Source organism: Bos javanicus, chromosome 2 (genome assembly GCF_032452875.1).
Source record: "Bos javanicus breed banteng chromosome 2, ARS-OSU_banteng_1.0, whole genome shotgun sequence".
NCBI lineage: Eukaryota > Metazoa > Chordata > Mammalia > Artiodactyla > Bovidae > Bos > Bos javanicus.
Window position 1 is genome coordinate 90,282,415 of NC_083869.1, and position 13,335 is coordinate 90,295,749.

A 13,335-nucleotide genomic window follows, 5' to 3' on the forward strand; every position below is an offset into this window, starting at 1 on the left:
CAGTGCTGTTTCTGTAAGTTTTGATGTTAGAGGTGATTTGTATATTAATCCTTCCTTCTTGCAGTTAAGCTGCATACTTTTTGAAAAATCCATGTTTATAAAACAAGTTTCATAAGGTAAAATACAGTTTCTGAAATTAAATACAACGTATTTTATTTAGGAAAGCTCTTTTTTATCTGAATCACACAAAGGCCACGTGAAATCTATGAAAGGTCCTCATACTCTGAGACTTAACATTGTTCTCTACCAACTGCTGCATATAAGGTAAAGGAAAACATTTTTTCCCCTGAAATCCAAACAGATAACTCTACATAACCATACAAATTTCTTTCACATAAGATGAACAAACTGCAGCACTTTTGCAGCTGCACATATTATAATAGAGCAAATATGACACTGATGTTTTAGATTATAGCTGTTTCTCCAGCACTAGTGAACAGGTGAACATTGTTAAAACTCCAGTATTAAGCAGAAGGCCTCTTTAAGATTTTGTATCAGAGGAAACCCATGTTGCTGGTACCCACTGAGACTCCTCCTGAGCCTTCTGAACTGCAGACAGCAACTGGGCACATGCCTCTTCCAAGTTGTCATTCACAATCACATGGTCAAAAAACTGGCCAAACTGAGTCTCCATTTTTTGGGCTAAATCCTCCATCTCTTGTAGATCTTCATCCTTTAGGAAAAACAGAAAAATACAAATAGCAAACTTAATGAGATGAATAGAAATAATAGGCAGTTATGTTGTTATACTCAGAACTGTATCTGTTTATAAAAACAGGTCATGTAAATGTTCTCCACTCTAAACCACAAAACTTATGTTTCTGTGTTTAGTCTTACTTAATTTTTCCCAGATCAAGTTTTCATAAAGTTGAGTTAATAGTTTGTAGACAACCAATCCTCTCAACTTCCTATTTGGACTTAAATTATCTTATTCTATTATCTAAACACTTGGAGTTCTCAAACCCCATACAACATAAAACCAAAGAAATTTTATCAGTTAAATATAAATAAAAATTAAACATAAATTTCAAATGAACATTAATCTGATAAGAATGACATTATTTTGTAGATACAAATGGCCACTTTGAACATGATGCTATGACATGGGTCTTCAAATGAGGCATTTCTAAATTACTCTTCATGATGACTGACTTCACTTATCAGATCAGATCAGATCAGTCGTTCAGTCGTGTCCAACTCTGCGACCCCATGAATCGCACCACACCAGGCCTCCCTGTCCATCACCAACTCCTGGAGTTCACTCAGACTCACGTCCATCGAGTCAGTGATGCCGTCCAGCCATTTCATCCTCTGTTGTCCCCTTCTCCTCCTGCCCCCAATCCCTCCCAGCATCACAGTCTTTTCCAATGAGTCAGCTCTTCGCATGAGGTGGCCAAAGTACTGGAGTTTCCACTTTAGCATCATTCCTTCCAAAGAAATCCCAGGGCTGATCTCCTTCAGAATGGACTGGTTGGATCTCCTTGCAGTCCAAGGGACTCTCAAGAGTCTTCTCCAACACCACAGTTCAAAAGCATCAATTCTTCGGCGCTCAGCCTTCTTCACAGTCCAACTCTCACATCCATTCATGACCACAGGAAAAACCATAACCTTGACTAGATGAACCTTTGTTGGCAAAGTAATGTCACTGCTTTTGAATATGCTATCTAGGTTGGACATAACTTTCCTTCCAAGGAGCAAGCGTCTTTTAATTTCATGGCTGCAGTCACCATCTGTAGTGATTTTGGAGCCCAGAAAAATAAAGTCTGACACTGTTTCCACTGTTTCCCCATCTATTTCCTATGAAGTGGTGGGACCGGATGCCATGATCTTAGTTTTCTGAATGTTGAGCTTTAAGCCAACTTTTTCACTCTCCACTTTCACTTTCAGCAAGAGGCTTTTTAGTTCCACTTCCCTTTCTGCCATAAGGGTGGTGTCATCTGCATATCTGAGGTTATTGATATTTCTCCCGGCAATCTTGATTCCAGTTTGTGTTTCTTCCAGTCCAGCGTTTCTCATGATGTACTCTGCATATAAGTTAAATAAACAGGGTGACAATATACAGCCTTGACGAACTCCTTTTCCTATTTGGAACCAGTCTGTTGTTCCATGTCCAATTCTAACTGTTGCTTCCTGACCTGCATACAAATTTCTCAAGAGGCAGATCAGGTGGTCTGGTATTCCCATCTCTTTCAGAATTGTCCACAGTTTATTGTGATCCACACACTCAAAGGCTTTGGCATAGTCAATAAAGCAGAAATAGATGTTTTTCTGGAACTCTCTTGCTTTTTCTATGATCCAGTGGATGTTGGCAATTTGATCTCTGGTTCCTCTGCCTTTTCTAAAACCAGCTTGAACATCAGGAAGTTCACGGTTCACATATTGCTGAAGCCTGGCTTGGAGAATTTTGAGCATTTCTACTGCTGTGAAAACTTCATTTAGTCAAGATCATTTGGCCTTCACTTGGCGATAATACATTAAATTCATTGCTATTATTTTTTTATTTGTCTACAATAATTAGTACAACTTGTCACAAATACAAATATAAATATGGGCACTGAGATCTTGTGGCAGTACTCCTTTACAAGGTGACCATACACAAGACCTAGAAACAATTTTGTTAACTTTTCAGATTGCCATAAAACTGAGAACAGAATAATAATTAAGACTCAGAGAATATATCCATAGACTCCACTGTTTGAAATGCAAACTGGAGAATCAAACTTCCATATAGTAGCCTTTGAAAAAATAACGAAGATAAAAATAACGAGAGGTAAAGGATAATACAAAGATACCTCATGCCCATTTCAGCAACACATATACTAACATTGGAATGATGTAGAGATTAGGACGGCCCCTACTCAAGGATGACATGCAAATTCATGAAGTAATCCATATATTTATTTTGTTTTACAAGATTAAAAAGTTCTGGAGATCTGCTTCACAATATGAACAGAATTAACATTACTTAACTGTACACTTAAAATGGGTAAGATGGTAAGTCTTGTTTTATGTTATATAGTTTTTACCCCACCACATACACACACACACGCACGCGTGTGCATGCACACACAAGTGGATATAATGTCTTGATCTAGATGATGGTTACCTGGGTGTATACACACTGTAAAAAATTCTTTGAACTGTACACTTAAGATTTATACACCTTACTGAATGTATGTTATGACTCAAAATATTTAAAGTATATTTAATTAAAAATATACATATGTATATATGGAAAAATCACTGATTAATCCCACCTGGCCTGGCCCCTCTATTATTACTATAATTATTAATAAACATCTTTTATATTTTAATATATTTATAAAGAGATCTCATATAATAGATGATATAATCGATTAGAGTATTTTATTTTTTTCAGGTTTACTTTTTTTTAATATAAATTTATTTATTTTAATCAGAGGCTAGTTACTTTACAATATTGAAGTGGTTTTGCCATACATTGACATGAATCCACCACAGAGGTACATGTGTTCCCCATCCTGAACCCCCCTCCCACCTCCCTCCCCATCCCATCCCTCAGGGTCATCCCAGTGCACCACCCCCAAGCACCCTGTCTCATGCATCAAACCTGGACTGGTGATCCATTTCACATATGATAACATATATGTTTCAATGCCATTCTCCCAAATCATCCCACGCTTGCCCTCTCCCATAGAGTCCAAAAGACTGTTCTATACATCTGTGTCTCTTTTGCTGTCTCTTATATAGGGTTATCATTACCATCTTTCTAAATTCCATATATATGCGTTAGTATACTGTATTGGTGTTTTTCTTTCTGGCTCACTTCACTCTGTATAATAGGCTCCAGTTTCATCCACCTCATTAGAACTGATTCAAATGTATTCTTTTTAATGGCTGAGTAATACTCCATTGTGTATATGTACCACAGCTTTCTTATCCATTTATCTGCTGATGGACATCTAGGTTGCTTCCATGTCCTGGCTATTATAAACAGTGCTGTGATAAACATTGGGGTACATGTGTCTCAATTCTGGTTTCCTAGGTGTGTATGCCCAGCAGTGGGATTGCTGGGTCATATGGCAGTTCTATTTCCAGTTTTTTAAGGAAAACTGTTCCACACTGTCCTCACTGTTCTCCATAGTGGCTGTACTAGTTTACATTCCCACCAACAGTGTAAGAGGGTTCCCTTTTCTCCACACCCTCTCCAGCATTTATTGCTTGTAGACTTTTGGATAGCAGCCATTCTGACTGGCGTGAAATGGTACCTCATTGTGGTTTTGATTTGCATTTCTCTGATAATGAGTAATGTTGACCATCTTTTCATGTGTTAGCCATCTGTATGTATTTTAAAGTAAATTCAAATATTTTGCAAAATAAATAATCCATTTTAAGTACACACACGCAATTTCTGTGTGGTTTTGCAAATTGTGACTTGAGGGCCTTTTAAAGCTAGACCCAAAAAGAGAAGAAAAATAAGAGTAGTTATTAAACTTTATTTTAATATCTATAAATGATATTCAATAAGGATAATTCATAAGGGTAGTAATCATTAGAAACAAAAATTACATTCCTTAACATAGGGATACTGTGGAATAATACAGTAATTTTTTTGACTGGGGAAAATAAACAATATACTCATCTATCTCCTCTGTATCTTACCTTGAACTTCATGTCCACAAAGTAGTCTGTAATAATCTTGGCATTTTTCCGAGATCGTTTCATACAACTCATGTTAGATGGCTTTATAAATATGACATAGGGCTTCAGTTCTTGGGTTCGAGCCACTTGAATACCCTACACAGAAAAATTAAATGCACATTTAAAACAGAAGTCCTTACATGTATATGTATGGCTGAGTGCCTTCGTTGCCCATCTGAAACTACCACAACATTGTTAATCAGCTCTACAAAATAAGAAGTAAAGTTTGGGGAAAACAATAATGAAGAAGAAAATGAGAAAAAAAGAAGCCCTAGTAGCTGAAATATCTCAAGAGAATATTAAATTGAGGATCTAAAAACATAAGTCCTAATTTTCTAGAGTCAACATGAATGTTCTCAAAATTTCTAAGACCAGAAATTAGCAGTTATTTTTAGCCAGAGTATATTCTCATGTGCTCCCAAGTCCTCAGCTCTAAAAAACATTTTAATAATTAAGAGATGGAGTTCTGGAATCAAAATTAAGTTGAAATCCTGGCTCTTCCTCTTACTAGCCATGACACCCTTATTGAAACCTGAGAATAGGATTCTACACCTGATCTCATGGGCAAAAGACAAAGACAGACTCCCAAGGCCAGTCAGCTCCCTCACTTCTCTTTCCCCTGACATCTTCATGCTGACCACAGCTTCAGCCCAAGCGAGAACAACTCTCTCATCCTCTGATTAGCATACAAGGTAATATTTTTACATGACTACAGAAAACATGGAGTTGGTGATGGACAGGGAGGCCTGGCGTGCTGCGATTCATGGGGTCGCAAAGAGTCGGACACGACTGAGCAACTGAACTGAACTGAACTGACAGAAAACATAAACACAAGGTTTATAAAAATTTTGACAACACATTGTATGTTCTGTATCTCACTTTCACTCACTCACTCCTGCTCTATTCCACACATGGTCTCAGGGAGACAGCTATTGATATGATAACATGGGAACCTCATCTCCTTGCATAAAGCAACATTTTATTCCCTCCACAAGAAGTTGCCTTGATGCCTTTGTAACCAAAGGCAAAGCAAGATTCTCAGTTGTTTTTTTTTTTAAAGATCCTCAGTTTTCTTTATGGCTGTCTGCTCATTTCTGGGGGCTTTTCGCTTTGTTTTTTTGTTTTTTTAAATTTTTTATTTTATTTTCTGTTGTTGCTGTTGGTTTTTTTTTTTTTTGGGGGGGGGGGCAGGTCTGAGAAACTAGATTTTTTTTCCCTCCAACTAAAAGGACAAAATAATGACAATTGATTTTTCAAGTAACATCCTGGTCCTTATATATGGGAAGTAGTCTTATCCTAACAGAATAAAGTGGCTCAACTACAGCTTAAAGCATGTGCAAAAAATGGATGACATGCATTCATTACTTTGGGGAGATGGGAAATATTCCACCACAGACCCACCTGAGGCTCTAGGTCCATAACACAGATCTTTCCATCATCAAGGACTGCTTGAACCGCATCCACACTGGTGCCATACAAGTGGCCTTTGTACTCACCATACTCGAGCATTCTGCAAGGGTGAGATAAAGAAAACAAGAACTGTTTGTACAGGTAAAATATTATTAGCAATAACATAGAGATAAATTCCAACAGAAGAGAGTAAAATATGTGGATCTTGATAAATGAATTAGTGGATATTCAACAGGAAAAATACATATTAGGAGATCTAAGACTTAAGTACTCCAAATTCTCTGAAATTTGCAACTCAGTTCAGCTCCTTCTCCAAACTCAATGAGTTAGTGTACTAGTAAATCAATATACATTTTCTTAATTTTTCAGAATAAAAAAAATGTATCCCAGAAGTTTTGGACAAAGCATGAAAATAAGAGATCTATTTTAAGTATAAAACAACGAGAGGGGAGAATCAGATTCTGAATGTCTAGCTTACCTGTGACTGTACATGAGGCTTTCAAATGTTTCCTTTGACACATAGTGATACTCACGACCATCCATTTCATAACTCTTTTTGGAACGAGTAGTATCTGTCAAAATAGGGAATTTTTAAAAGATTTTAGAATCTACAAAATGTTTGGACTTATTACCCATATACATTTGGATAAAGATGATCAAAATAATTAATACATAAGCATATAGATAAAATGCTAGAACAAAAAAGGGAGCCTGATTGGTGATAAGAAAGTAGAAGTTCCCATATCAAAATGAGCTAATCATAAGCCTTTACTAAGTGTTTGTGGTGTAGACTAGACCAGAATGTATCGTATTTAAACCAAGATAAAGAGGCTCTAAAGGAACTCTTGCTGTTACTTCAGGACAGGAAGTGGTAAGTTATATGTGAGCCCTATGGTGCCTAAGGGCTTCCCAGGTGGCTCAATGGTAAAGAATCCACCTGCAATGCAGGAGACACAGGAGACATGGGCTCAGTCCCTGAGTTGGGAAGATCCCCTGGAAGAGGAAATGTCAACCTACTCCAGTATTCTTGACTGGAATATCCCATGGACAGAAAAGCCTGGTGGGCTATTGTCCATGGGGTCACAAAGAGTCAGACATGACTTAGTGACTGAGCACGCACACACAAGGTGCCTAAAGGCCCTCAGGTAGCAAAACCAGCAATATCTTATGTTTAGATAATGCATCTCCCAAGATCTCATTTCATCCTTCATATTCCTAGCTAGGTGAAATGCTGTTATTTGTAGTTTACTGATAAGTAACTAAAAATTTTAGAGAGTAACTAACTTGCTCATGTGAATAAAATTAATGAAAAACAAAGTTGTAAACAAGCACCTAGGTGTCCTGACTCCCAAACTAATCTCTTCTACCACAGCAGATTCTGTCAGATTTGAAATAAAGCCCCTGACACTCTGTAGTCTTGCTCAGATGCATTAACATCCAAGTAAGCTGGTGATCAGTTTTAGGGATCTCCAGAAAGAAAAGATTGGTAGAGTCTAGATTCAATCTGATTCTTTGATACAACCACTTTGTTCATAGATCTTCAACCTAAATAGTACCTAGTATAGAACAAGGAGTTCACTGACTACCTAAAAGTGATTCTTGTCTTCTTACCCATTTATTCAACTAGCATATACTGAGTGCCTATATTCCAGCTATCATGTTAATTTCTTAGAACACAAAGATGAATAAGACATGGTTCCAGCTCTGTGACCTGTATAAACTATAAAGCTGCTAGTTCCCTAACCTGCATTACAATAAATTCTCCTTATTCATAAAAAATTTGTATTTACATTTGATAAAGTTTAAAGATGAAATAGATCAACATCTGATGATACCAACACATGGAAATAACCAAAAAGGAACTTGAAATAGACCCTAAATGATAAAAGGAGTTCCCAACGTTTCAAGATACAATACTTTGGCCACCTGATGCGAAGAACTGACTCATTTGAAAAGACCCTGATTCTGGGAAAGATTGAAGGCAGGAAGAGAAGGGGACAACAGGATGAGATGGTTGGATGGCATCACCGACTCAATGGATGTCAATTTGAGTAAACTCTGGGAGTTGGCAATGGACAAGGAGGCCTGGCGTGCTGCAGTCCATTGGGTTGCAAAGAGTCGGACATGACTGAGCGACTGAACTGAATTAACTGAACATTTCAAGAAGTTCAAAAACCAGAATTTTTTTCTTTATTCAAGCCTCTCTTTAGATCCTCAGAGTTCCTACAGTTATGCTACCCTCCTATACCTTTGTACTGAAAAAAAATCTAGTTCTCAGGTGATAGAAAATTGTATTACTATCAGCCTAAGATCAGCCCTTCTCCTTGGCTTCTATCCTACTATGTTATATATGGTAGGCTAAGGTCTGTGAATTGGTGCATAACTTGAGGCGTTCATTCTGAGCTTAAAACTGTTCACTCAATTTAAAGAGCAAAGTATGGGCAACATATTCCGATTATGAATGATGGTTATCCAGACAACATACAATTCTACATTTTGTGGGCATTTTATTTTTATCCAGGTTATTGTAAGTGGTGATTTCTTTATTAGTTTTTGCTTTGTAGTGCCCATTCTTACATAGGTAAACAGTACTTGGAAAGCACAACTTATAGGATGTGATCATAAAACAAGTTCATTTGTTTGGCCCTGGATAGAATTCTCAAATTCGTCTGATTACTCTTAGATTTGTTTGTTTGTTTTTTAAGAACGGTTCAATATTATTTATGCCTGAAACTCCATCTCAATAATTAAAACTCTGTTTCCATGTAATACTCAAAATTATGAACTTTATTTATATTTCAGGCTTCTTCTCCCCACAGCTGGCTCAGACTTGCTACACCAAGGGAAGCCTGACATCAGAGAAGTCAGAAATCAGGAAAGGGAGCTTGATTCTCTTCTCTTCCCTTTCATTGCATTCCTGCTGCTCCTCCTCCAGTTTTATAACTCTCCAAGCCTAAGTGCAGAGAGAGAGGAGGAACAAGCAGGGCAGGAAAACTCTTACTTAATTGATGCTGATGCTGGCTTCTCATGGCTCTTTTTAGACTTGCTGCTGCTGCTGCTGCTGCTAAGTCACTTCAGTCGTGTCCGACTCTGTTCGACCCCGTAGACGGCAGCCCACCAGGCTCCCCCGTCCCTGGGATTCTCCAGGCAAGAACACCGGAGTGGGTTGCCATTTCCTTCTCCAATGCATGAAAGTGAAAAGTGAAAGTGAAGTCGCTCAGTCTTGTCCGACTCTTTGCCACCCCATGGACTGCAGCCTACCAGGCTCCTCTGCCCGTGGGATTTTCCAGGCAAGAGTACTGGAGTGGGGTGCCATTGCCTTCTCCCCTTTTAGACTTAGCAGATGTTTAAATCTGGCTCTTAATCTCCCAGAGGATTCAGTGGACTATTTTGCAAAGCCTACCCCTCTACCACCACTACTGGGTATCTCAAATCCATCTCTATTCCACCTAGTCATTTGTGACTTCTTCCACACCCTCAGGTAACCGGGGCTTCACGTTTGATCTTCCTCTTGGGCAGGAACCAAGACAACCCCAGGCAGACTTTCTTCCACATTATCCACCCAGATCTGGTCTTTGGGAAAAAAAAAAAAAAATCACAACTCTTTTGCAGTGATAGACTCTAAAATGGCAGCTACCTGCCCAAACAGCCTTTGGCCACTCTTCTAAACTCTCATGCTTTAGATATTTCGGATATAATTCTGATTCCAGTCTTCTGTGTCTCCCAAATAGCACAAAACACGTATTAGGCTCTTTAAGTGGTTTTCCTAACTTCTTCTCTCTTGCCCTGAGGTAAAGGGGAAGCACCCACATCCACATGCTCCTTCACCTTGGATGGTATAATAGTTATTGTTCTTGTTCAGTCTCTAAGTTGTGTCCAACTCTTTGAGACCCCATGAACTGCAGCACACCAGGCTTGCCTGTGTATAGTTGATTTAAAATTATATGTGCATATATTATGGAGAAGGCAATGGCACCCCACTCCAGTACTTTTGTCTGGAAAATCCTATGGACAGAGAAGCCTCGTAGGCTGCAGTCCATGGGGTCACAAAGAGTCGAATACGACTGAGCGACTTGACTTTCACTTTTCACTTTCATGCATTGGAGAAGGAAATGGCAACCCACTCCAGTGTTCTTGCCTGGAGAATTCCAGGGACGGGGGAGCCTGGTGGGCTGGTGTCTACGGGGTCGCACAGAGTCAGACACGACTGAAGTGACTTAGCAGCAGCAGCAGTTCATATATTAAAATAAAAAATATGATAAAGCATTCAAAGAGCCAAGCACACTGCCAGGAGGATTGTAAATATTGAATGAATGCTAGCCATTATTATTAAATATTTAGTTTTCCTAAAAGGTTATGCATATGATTGCTAAGCAATGGAAAAAAAGAGTCACTTTTCAAAAGCCTAGCTAGCTAGCTACATGCTAGTAAGTCAATTTCCTCTATTAAAATAAGCTTAGTTAGAAATGCTGAGGACTATCTGTGTCTTACATTCTTACAACAAAGATGGTATAACATAGTTGGGATCAGTACATCTGAAAATCTTTTTGCATCTGTAAAAAGAAAATCTTACTCCAGTATGAACCACTATGAAAGATAAACATACGTGGCACGGCACTTTGAAAACGGTTAGGATTAAGTTCAATAAGTTGTCTTCTCAGTTCATTTACTCCAACACCAGAAGGTCCTAAACAAAACATCACATATGGAAATTATTAGAAGTGGATAAGCAGAGGTATGTGGTAAAACCATCACTTTGATCCTTTCCCTGAAGACACTTGAGAGCACATGTTTTTGCAGGGAAAATAACATAACTTCCATTCTCATGAATTGAAATAACTGGAAAATTCTTGGGAATTTCCCTGATGGAGTAACCCACACTTCTCCACCTGATGACCTGTGGAGTAACCCCCACTTTCAGAAAAGAAGTAGGGAATTGCAGGAATGTGGCACCCCGGAACACTTTGCCTAATGTTGGCTACTCTGAGAAGTCTCTAGCCTCGTGTCAGATCATTTGAGACACGCTGCCTTTCCTCTTCCCATGAAGTTCCCATGAAGCACAACCCAGAAACCGGCTTCCACAATGATAGAATGCAGGGACACATCCCTGACCACAAGTGGAGAAGTCAACACCCCCATGTGCAAGTGAAGGCAGGGCTGGCTTCCAACTGTGCAAGCCACAAGCCCACACTTAGCTGCTGCACTTGGCTTGATGCTCTTCTTTTGCCACATATATAGTCTTCATTTTTGAATAAGGGGTTCAAAAAAAAAAAGGATTTTTATTTTGCTGTGTCCTGAAAATTCTGTAGCTGGTCCTGGCTGTGAGGTATGTTGTTCTGCTTCAAAGGGGCCTGCCTTCACCACAACTGGAATACACAGAGAAGATGGCAGTAAGAGTAAGTTACTACTACTGAAGGCAGGAGGAGAAGGGGACCACAGAGAAAGAGATGGTGGGATGGCATCACTGATTCAATGGACGTGAGTTTGAGCAAGCTCCAGGAGTTGGTGAAAGACAGGGAAACCTGGCGTGCTGCAGTCCATGAGGTCACAAAGAGGTGGACACAACTGAGTGACTGAACAACTCCTATGGCAGGGACCAGCTTTGTAGACATCTGGGTCACAACGCAGGTCATCCCAGCGCTATATTTGCCCTGTTCTTTATCAACAAAGATACAGCCCAGAAGTGTTTTAGAAACTCTCCTAAAGGAGACAGTTACACACTTTTTAGGGAAATGGATCTTAAGCATTTTTATTCCTAATATAGACTAATGATGTGGTGGGGGGGTGGGGGGGGATGGGAAACATCTCATCCATGCTTCTAAAAGCACTGATGTATAGAACAATCTTATGGACTCTGTGGGAGAGGGAGAGGGTGGGAAGATTTGGGAGAATGGCATTGAAACATGTAAAATATCATGTTTGAAACAAGATACCAGTCCAGGTTCGATGCACGATACTGGATGCTTGGGGCTAGTGCACTGGGACGACCCAGAGGGATGGTATGGGGAGGGAGGAGGGAGGAGGGTTCAGGATGGGGAACACATATATACCTGTGGCGGATTCATTTCGATATTTGGCAAAACTAATACAATTATGTAAAGTTTAAAAATAAAATTTTAAAAAAAATTAAAAAGAAATAAAAATAAAAGAAATTCGAAACAGGACAAAAAAAAATCTTAAGTTATGACCTCATCATATCACACCTTGTTGTTACACAGATTCATATACACCTTGACATACCACATTCAACTGTAGACATTAAAAGTATAATTAATAACGTTATATTTATAAACACACATTAAAAAAACGGTTTCGTCTTTTTTTAAAAAAATATGCAGGCTCACAGAGTCCTACTTTTACTACTACACCCAATGCAAGACTACTGAAGGCAGGGGAACCTCGCCGGGGATGGGGAGACTGCCCTCGGGACATACCCACGAGCACGATGAGGCGGTGCTTGTCGGTGGGGCGTCGCTGGTATCTCACCACCTCCTCGTACGGGGCGCCCACCGCGCCGGCGCAGCTGCTGGCGCTGCACCCCTGGGCGCGCAGCTGCCTTCGGTGGGCCCTGCGGCGGCACAAGCGCATGCTGCGGCGGAAACCCGCTGCCAGGGTGGAAACGGAGGGACAGTGAGATCCAGGGCAGGGGAACTCGCTTCCTGCGTCTGGCCTGGAGAAACAGGCGGCGACTGTGATTCGAAAGAGTTCATTTTATTTTTTTATGTGGGACCTTAGTTCTCCTCGGAGAAGGCAATGGCACCCCACTCCAGTACTCTTGCCTGGAAAATCCCATGGACGGAGGAGCCTGGCGGGCTGCAGTCCATGGGGTCGCTAGGAGTCGGACACGACTGAGCGACTTCACTTTCACTTTTCACTTTCATGCATTGGAGAAGGAAATGGCAACCCACTCCAGTGTCCTTGCCTGGAGAATCCCAGGGACGGGGGAGCCTAGTGGGCTGCCGTCTATGGGGTCGCACAGAGTCGGACACGACTGAAGCGACTTAGCAGTAGCAGTAGCAATAGCAGTTAGTTCTCGGAACAGGGATGGAACACATGACCCCCTACAGGGGAAGGGCAGAGTCTTAACCGAGGGACCTCCAGGGAAGTCCCGGAAAGAGTTGACTATGTGTGTCTGAAGAAGAAGGTAGGAAGCAATAGAAAGGCTGCAGGGTCTGGAAAGTAGAATGTTGGTCCCTAGGCCTGGTTGCATACTGGAATCATCTGGGAGCTTTTAAAATTAAAAAA

General features: G+C 40.1%; 1 protein-coding gene and 1 non-coding gene across 2 annotated transcripts in view; one reads left to right on the plus strand and one right to left on the minus strand.

Annotated features, from left to right (window-relative positions):
* Positions 1-127: 127 nt before the first annotated feature.
* MPP4 (MAGUK p55 scaffold protein 4) overlaps positions 128-13,335 on the minus strand; it is a 41,184-nt gene continuing 27,976 nt past the window's right edge. Inside the window, exons 16-21 of the mRNA XM_061381688.1 lie at positions 12,525-12,695; positions 10,697-10,777; positions 6,569-6,662; positions 6,082-6,190; positions 4,642-4,776; positions 128-673 (exon numbers count right to left, since the gene is read on the minus strand). Coding sequence (XP_061237672.1) covers positions 482-673; positions 4,642-4,776; positions 6,082-6,190; positions 6,569-6,662; positions 10,697-10,777; positions 12,525-12,695 — 782 coding nt within the window. The 3' untranslated portion in view covers positions 128-481. The remainder of the gene's footprint in view (positions 674-4,641; positions 4,777-6,081; positions 6,191-6,568; positions 6,663-10,696; positions 10,778-12,524; positions 12,696-13,335) is intronic.
* LOC133236082 (U6 spliceosomal RNA) lies at positions 2,796-2,899 on the plus strand. The gene has a single exon (XR_009732723.1). It is a non-coding gene; the product is annotated as a U6 spliceosomal RNA (small nuclear RNA).